At 48.2% G+C, this 8768-nt stretch overlaps 1 protein-coding gene across 2 annotated transcripts; it reads left to right on the forward strand.

The window, feature by feature from the left end:
- Positions 1 to 468: 468 nt before the first annotated feature.
- LOC123104634 (probable leucine-rich repeat receptor-like protein kinase At1g35710) lies at positions 469 to 6233 on the forward strand. Of its 2 annotated transcripts, XM_044526510.1 has the most exons (4): positions 469 to 1743; positions 1850 to 2452; positions 5092 to 5745; positions 5851 to 6233. In XM_044526510.1, exons 2-4 carry the CDS (start codon positions 1876 to 1878, stop codon positions 6132 to 6134), a joined length of 1515 nt encoding a protein of 504 aa, XP_044382445.1. In that variant the 5' UTR covers positions 469 to 1743; positions 1850 to 1875; the 3' UTR covers positions 6135 to 6233. The 2 variants fall into 2 exon arrangements, with proteins under 2 accessions (XP_044382445.1, XP_044382444.1); XM_044526509.1 differs by having other exon boundaries at positions 469 to 2452.
- The last annotated feature ends 2535 nt before the right edge of the window (positions 6234 to 8768 follow it).

Raw genomic sequence — 8768 nt, forward strand, 5'->3', positions numbered from 1 at the left:
AGTGAGACAAAGCGGGCGAGAGAGAGAGAGAGAGAGGAAGAGAGAGAGGGAGAGGGAGAAGAGATGGAGAGAGAGATGCCTTAGGATTAACCATATTCAACACACGTTTTTTGTTGTTTTATGTGAACACCAAGGCCATCGACGGCGAGGGTGAGAAGGAGGATAAGCGGCAACACAAATATGATGCCTTGCAAAAATAAAGGAGATGGACCTATTATGATCTTGAGTGATGGTTGTTGAGTTAAGAGCGTGTATTATGTTTTCTCTTATGTTACAATGCACAGGGTCTTTTGCTAGTAAATCTAAATCGTCAACAGGGCCCATTGTGGGCCAAACGCAGTTAATCGGGTCACCTTCCCCTGACCCTTTGTTCGCCATCCTGTCGCCTGTTCTGGCCTGTCGCCGTCCGTCTTCCCCGCTGCAAGGACGTCCTCACCCCACTCCACCAGCCTCCAAGATCCACACGTTTGGAGATGTCTCGCCGCAAGGAGAGACAGAGACTAGGCGTCGCGATGGTACAGAAGGGGCGCGGCCTTAGTGGGAGGAGCGGGCGCTCCTCTGCCGCTGCTCATCGACGGCACTGGTGGCTGCACTTCCGCCGCTAGGTGGTCTTCTCCTCACACGGATTGGTTTCGGCAGCAGGTTCGAGTGATTCCAGCGGCCTAGTTCATCTATGGCCATTTGGGTTAGTCTCTTCAGCTTTGCTTAATGAAAGTTCAGTGGTCAGCGGCCTAGCACTACTACTTTGGCAAAGCCTAGATTAGAACTATTCAGGAGAGTTCCTAAATTTTTTAGGTGGATGTCTTGAATTCTGTTCTTCTGGATTCTTGTTGACGGGATGGGAATGCATTGAATTCTAACAAAACAATATAGGCCACAAAGTTAAAAAAGTACTCCTACATTGTAGGTTCCCACAAATCAATCATATATGCAGCAACAAAATAATGTTGGTTTACAAGATAGATAGATCAACAGTTGGAGAAGTTGTTACTTCGAATGGGGTTGCTTACTCTCTCCCCTTAGTGACGGTCATAGAAATCGATTGGTGGACATGCCCTAAGCTATAGGCTGAAAAGGAGGAGCCGCAATCACTACCTCTGAAAGTCATTTCAGACCATCCTCTACCATATTCCAAACGGACGAGGATCCTCTGATGTACGGCAGCCTGCCGTTCTGTCACTGACATGTGGGCCTTTTGGGAACCTGGCCCACATGTCAGTGGCCCAACGGCACGTAGCGCACGGCAGAGGAGCGTCCTCCATTCCAAACGAATGTAACTTCTGGATATACATTTCCTCTGTTTGAACTGCATTAATTGCATTCACCGTCAGCGTAGCTAGCCGTTGAAGATATGTCATTTGCACACATAAACGTCAAGCTGTCCATGTCGAATACAGTCAACAATGCAATTATGTTCACTTCCTGTTGACGCATGGAAAACCAAGCAATAATCAACGTCCACGTGACAAGCATTGATATTCTATTCTTCTTTTGAGTGGAATCATCACAGAGAACCAGTCACAATGATCTGAAACCGAAAATCTTAGACCGCATCAATCGCAGAACATTATGCCAGCCAGATTGGACTCAGCCAAGGTCTTCGATGCAGGTGAGAGGCAAGTGCATAGGTGTGTTAGGCTGCTTCAAATGTGTTTATAAACCCCTGGAGAACCGAGCCAGATGAGTACCCAACTCACACACCACCATCACCGGGTTTTGGCGTTCTGCTCTCACACACCGGAGGTGCGCTATTCTCTCTATCTCCTTGACCATATTTTTTCGCCTGTGTGTGTCTTTCTGCCAGACTTGTGGGACTACTTCAGTTTACATGATCACTTGGCCTATGCAGTCATCTTCATAGTACATCGTGAGATCATGGCGAATTCCATGGTGCCAACGCTGCTACATCGCCTGGTTCTCGTGTTGCTCCTCCTGCTGCTGCCTGTCCTTAATTCCGGGCAAGCCGAGGGCTGCGCCACGCCTGCAGCAGCAGCACGCCGCGGCACTTCGCTGAGATCCCAAGCTGGGGCACTTCTCCACTGGAAATCATCCGTCAAGTACTCGTCCAAGCACCAGCTGGGAACCTGGGGAGACGATGGCATGTACCCGTGCAACTGGACCGGCATCACCTGCGGGGACACTCTGTCACGCAGAGGAACCATGGGGAAGGTCATCACAGGAATTTCCCTTGATGGCGCCGGCATTGCAGGGCGACTGGACAAACTGAGATTCCAGTCGCTCCCTTACCTTGTCAACCTCGATCTCAGTGACAACTACCATCTCTCCGGTGCCATCCCTCCAGGCATCGGCTCTCTTTCCATGCTTTCCACCCTCAACTTCTCTGGTGATCAGCTCAGCGGGCACATACCTGCATCATTCTGCAACCTTGGACAGCTCACAGGGATGGACCTCTCCAGCAACAATCTCACCGGACAAATCCCTCCTGCTTTAGGTAATCTCTCAAGACTTGGTTTTCTTTATCTACGTGGGAATAGGCTCTCAGGTAACATCCCCTGGCACCTCGGACAGCTTCAGAACATGAGAGAGATGGATTTGAGCCTTAATGACATTTCTGGCCATGTACCTTCCGCCCTTGCAAACCTGACCAACCTCAACTATCTGGACCTTTCTGATAATCGTCTGTCAGGACCCATACCTAAAGAGCTAGGACACATCCAAACCCTGCAAGTACTACACTTGGAGAAAAACAATCTGAGCGGCACAATTCCGCCCTCCCTTGGTAACCTGACAGTGCTCACATACCTGACGGCATATAGGAACCAATACACTGGTACAATACCGGCAGAGTTTGGGATGCTCTCGAGCTTGATTAGCTTGGACTTGTCAGATAACCATTTGACCGGCCCTGTTCCTTATAGTGTTGCTGGAAATCTTACTTCAGTGACCTATTTTTCTCTTTTTGGTAACCACATAACCGGATCCATCCCTCATGAGTTTGGGAATCTCGTGAATCTGGAAACCCTTGCCCTCTCGGACAATTTGATAGTTGGATCAGTGCCATCAAGTATTGGGAACATGTCTTCACTCAAACAATTAATAATACATAACAATAGTATCTCCGGGGAATTGCCGACCGAGTTAGGAAATTTGGTAAATTTGGAGTATCTTATGTCCTATGAAAACCAATTGTCTGGCTCAATCCCTCCAAGTTATGGAAAATTGGTCAAGATGACACAAATGCGACTGTTCAACAACCAGCTCTCCGGCCCTGTGCCTCCGGCATTGTCCAACCTTACCAATTTAGTCGTCATTGCTCAACCCGGCAGTTTGACCCATGGGTTTGGTCGCCCATGGGTACCCGACCCGAATGGGTAGGGTATGGGTCACGGTATTCGCCCATGGGTCTTACCCACGGGTAACCCGATTAATCGTGGGTAGGGTATGGGCATAGGTTCGTGCCCGTGGGTTACCCGATGGGTCGCCCGATTAGTATATTAATAATTAAATACATGTCTGTGTGCTACTTTCTATTTATCTAACAAATAGGTTGTCTATCTCTATTTGTCTAACAAATATGTAGAATACTGTGATATCACCATGCCTTCTAAGCATCCTAGGTCCACCATCCCTACGACCCTACCACGTTGAAGCCCACGTCATGTGGCCATGACAGATTGGCAGCAGCCCATAATGCCCATTTACAACTTTCCCAACTACCGAATTTGTGATTACAAAATTGTGAAAGACCGTGAGACATATGTAGCAGGCCCATGGGCTAGCCAGCCCATGTTAATTCCTGCTACCTACAGTCGCAGCAAATAGCACAAACAAGGTAGTTTTAGTACCACCTCGCCAACTCGGTGAGATTCAAGTAGGAGCACCGCTATAAATTAAAGGAGGCTTCGGGGAGGCTGAAGTTCCAACCTGTGATCAACCCCGCACTGCACGTTGGTGCAGTTCAGACCCGATGGGTGCCCGATTGGGTCGGGTCACCCGATGGGTTTGGGCATGGGTCTGGAATCAAACCCATGGGTAGTGTCATGGGTGGATGATCGACCCGATTAGTATTTGGGCATGGGTTTGGTAGATGTCGACCCGACCGAACCCGACCCGATTGCCAGGTTGAGTCATTGCACTGGATGACAACCAGCTGATTGGACACTTGCCAGATTTGTGCCAAAGTAAAAAGCTACAGGTTTTACAAGTTCATAACAACAATCTAGATGGTCCTGTCCCAAAAGGCTTGAGGGATTGCAGTTCACTAACATCGCTCATGATTGCCAATAATCATATTGAGGGAGACATAACTGAAGCATTTGGTGTGTATCCACACCTCGATACGATCAATTTATCTTCAAATAGGTTTGTTGGGCAGCTCTCGCCGAATTGGGGCTCATCTCAAAACTTGACAAGTATTAATTTTGCACACAACATGATACAAGGCAGTATACCTTCTGTGGTTGGGGTGCTAAAAAATCTTGGAAAGCTTAAACTGAGTTTCAATAGGTTGACCAGTGAGATACCACCGGAAATTGGCAAGTTAAGCAACCTCTATTGGATGGATTTAAGAAACAATCAACTATCTGGCCAGATCCCTAAGCAAATCGGCCAACTTAGCAATCTTGAGATTCTTGATTTCTCAAGCAACCTGTTGAGCGGTAAAGTGCCAGAAGAGATGGGAAATTGTTTGAAACTGCAGTCATTACACATGAATAACAACAGCCTTAGTGGAATTCTTCCTGGTAGTTTGGGCCATTTAGCTTCCCTGCAAAGAATGCTTGATCTTAGCATGAATAGTATCAGTGGACCAATACCGTCAGAACTCAGCAACCTAGAGATGCTGATGTATGTAAACTTCTCACACAATCAATTCAGTGGTGCTCCCTGCCTCCATTGCAAGCATGCAAAGCCTATCAATATTTGATGTTGCATATAACCTCCTAGAAGGCACTGTCCCAAATGGGATCCAGAATGCATCAGCTGAATGGTTTCTCCACAACAAAGGTCTTTGCGGAGACCTTGTTGGACTGTCTCCTTGTGATTTGCCCCCTGCAGATCATAGGCGAAAGCACCAAAAGATTATACTACCAGTCAGTCTTACTATGTTTGTCGCTACTATTTCAATAACAGCAGGTGTGATTGCCTTTATGATTTGCCGCAAGAAAGTACCTCAAAATACTGATGTCGTGCGCAAAAGGGATGTGTTCTCTGTATGGAGCTTTGATGGCAGAATAGCATTTGAAGATATTATCAATGCAACTGACAATTTCGATAAGAAACATTGCATTGGAGAGGGATCATACGGCAGTGTTTATAAAGCAGAACTTCAAGATGAACAAGTGGTCGCAGTAAAGAAACTCCATGCAGGCGATGAAGAGGCACATGATGAAGAAAGATTCCGGCATGAGATTCAAATGTTAACAACAATTCGCCAACGCAGCATCGTCAAGCTATATGGATATTGTTCTCATCCGCGGTTCCGGTTCCTTGTGTGCCAGTATATAGAGAGAGGAAATCTAGCTTCAACCTTAAGAAATGAAGAACTAGCAATCCAGTTCCACTGGCAAAGGAGGACAGCTTTAATAAGAGATCTGGCTCAAGCCATCGCTTACCTCCATCATGATGTTCACCCACCCATAATTCATCGAGACATCACAAGCAGAAACATCTTACTAGATACTGATTTCAAAGCATTTGTCTTGGACTTCGGTATTGCAAGAATGTTAAAACCTGATTCGTCAAACTGGAGTGCACTAGCAGGGACCCACGGCTACATAGCACCTGGTATGTTTATTCCATGCAATACTATATTCTCTAGTATACTGTGTTAGATGGAATGCTCTGCACTGATGCATACTCTTGATTCTTATGTTCCTGTGTTGGATGCAGAATGTTCCTACACTTCCCTAATTACAGAGAAATGTGATGTATATAGCTTTGGCGTTGTGGTGCTTGAGGTGTTGATGGGCAAACACCCTGGAGATTTGCAGGCTTTTCATTCTTCACTCGAGGACCAGTTTCTACTGGAAGAAATTTTGGACAAACGACTTCCACAACCCGAAGCTGGAGAGGAAGAAGTGAGACGGTGCATCTCTGTGGCATTTGAGTGCCTAACTCCTTCACCCAAAGAAAGGCCAACTATGCTGAAAGTTTATCGAGATCTTTCCATCTGAAGTCACATGTTAAATTCTTCCAGATGTAGCATCTTAGCCTTGTTTAGTACTGAATAAAACTTAGGCTAACTGTTAGAATAAATCCGAGGCATACCATTGATCATCCGAGGACCAAGCAATCACACGAGCACGACACCGAGATTTGTTAACGAGGTTCACCGATATGGCTATATCCTCGAAGCTTGCCTACGGGCGCTCCTCCCCGTGACACCGTCACAATACCGCACCCGGTCGCCCTGGACATCGGCACATGCCGCCGGCTTTCCCTGCGTTCCGGTGCTATTATGTTGGCATAGGTTACATCGTGTGTCTACCCCGCTATATATGAGAGGCCTAGGATACAAGTGTCTTACTTGGACACTACTCCATATCCTGTCTACACACCGTACGACTCCAAATCCAACTGTAACCTAACTTGTACAATAATATTCGACACAACTTTAACAAACTCCACCTTGACGAATATTCTCCACCACCTTGAATTCGTCCGTGCGTCAAACCTTCGTGTACATTGGACTTGAGCTTATCCCATGAGTACCGCTGCTACTCCATATGACTCCACCTGCAACTTGTAGTCCCTTCTTTTCTTGACCAGAGTCAACACTCGAACGAAATTAATTTTCACATTACTCTAGTTTGCGCTTCCAACTTTCAGAGTATCAGTCCAACGCCATCACACACTGATCACTAACCTGCGTGAAATTGAACAACTCACATATTGGGTGTCACACATAAGAGTTACCTGAACTCAACATCACCGCTCTTTTCTTGACCGCATGTCTGAAACTTGAAGGAATTTCACCGTTGCTTGTAGTCATCCCGAGTCAAATTCGCAGTTGTCTCACCACATGTATGACCACCAGAGCCCTGGTCCGTCTTCATGTCTCGTGCGCACCGCACGCCTCACCGCTATTACCACGTCGAGCCTCCGCTATCCCGGTCAAGTCTCAAGGGTCGTGAAACCACACCACTCAACCTCCACTGCAGAGTACCACCGATCATCACCGACCGATGACGAGTTTCACACTTTCATCAGACCACTAAGCTCCAGTCCGAACTGCATGTCACTCGCTTTTCCCCCTTACTGAATAGGCTTCGATTCCTTGGATCCTTACATCGTAGCCCCTCAATCCAGCTCCACCTTCAACATGATTTCATGGTAGATGATCAGTCCACCCCCACGCCCCGTCGACTTCAAACTCACATGTGCACCGTCTTGGATTAACCCCGCGCCATAGTCTTGTCGAAGCCACACAAGCCCTCGGGCCTGTGCCACGTGTTTTCACGCCCCAGAAGTCGGTCACCATCAACATCACGCTCCTATATCGTTGTCGCCGATCCCGCACCGTCTTCTGTACCAACCGACTTGCATCGATCCCGTCAGACTGTCCAGTCCGACCCAGGTTCCCAAATCATTCTGCGAATTCCCATCCATCACATGATAACTCCATCTCAGCTGACATGACTTCCCGCAATGCTTTCAAGCATCCATGTTGTGCCAATAAATATTTCACCATTGTTTGCCATAACCCAAGGCTTTCGGTTTCATCAAACTTCTCCACCTCAAACCTGATACCCGTTGATGCCATGGTTCTTTGTACAGCTGACTTTGCGCAAAATTATTTGAGCTTTCCACGAGATGCCCCAAGCACACGAACAGAACCTCCGCGTACTACTAGTAGTAAAACCAAAAGAAATAAAATCTTTGCCCTTCACGTGGTGGCTCCCTTGCACAAAACATGCAATGCTAGCTTTGCCTTGCCATGACCTTCTTGCTTTCCAATGGATGTGTCACCATGATGCATTTTCTCACGCACGAATCTAATCGGCTGCCTTGCCTCGTCTTCCCTACAGCCGCTGCTGCTTTCAACGTGCGCGTGCACGGCTGCAGCCGCCCGGCTCGGAGGCTAGGAGATCACGTCTCCTCTTGGGACTCGGTCCCTCTTTTTTTTTTCTCAAACAAAATCTTTCGTGTCTTTGCCCAGCCTGCTCCAGATCGATTAGTTCGCAGCTTCCGCTTCGCACGCGTCTAGCCTGGGGACTCCAGCAGCGTGGTTTGCACTTGCCGCATCCGAGCTGTGCCCCGCCGGCCTACTCGGACCCGCACCCAGACGAGGCCATCGCCTCGCGTTGATTGGGTCATGTGGGCCTGCTCCAGGCAGTGCTCTAGCCCTGCCGCCGCCACGCACCTGCTGCCCCAATCGCTGTCAAGCCGCGTGTGCACGCCGCGCAGCTTCCATCGATCTGCTGCGCCGCTTCGATCGCTTTTTTTCAATCTTGTCAAGAACTACACCGCAGCCGGCTGCATCTCAACTCGATACTTCCTCTAGATCAACAACAACCGCGACCTCCTTTGAACCTTGCTCATGATACCACTTGTTAGAATAAATCCGAGGCATACCGTTGATCATCCGAGGACCAAGCAATCACACGAGCACGACACCGAGATTTGTTAACGAGGTTCACCGATATAGCTACATCCCCGGAGCTTGCCTACGGGCGCTCCTCCCCGTGACACCGTCACAATACCGCACCCGGTCGCCCTGAACACCGGCACATGCCGCCGGCTTCCCCTGCATTCCGGTGCTATTATGTTGGCATAGGTTATATCGTGTGTCTACCCCGCTATATATG

The sequence above is a fragment of the Triticum aestivum genome, chromosome 5A, assembly GCF_018294505.1.
Source record: "Triticum aestivum cultivar Chinese Spring chromosome 5A, IWGSC CS RefSeq v2.1, whole genome shotgun sequence".
Taxonomy (NCBI): domain Eukaryota; kingdom Viridiplantae; phylum Streptophyta; class Magnoliopsida; order Poales; family Poaceae; genus Triticum; species Triticum aestivum.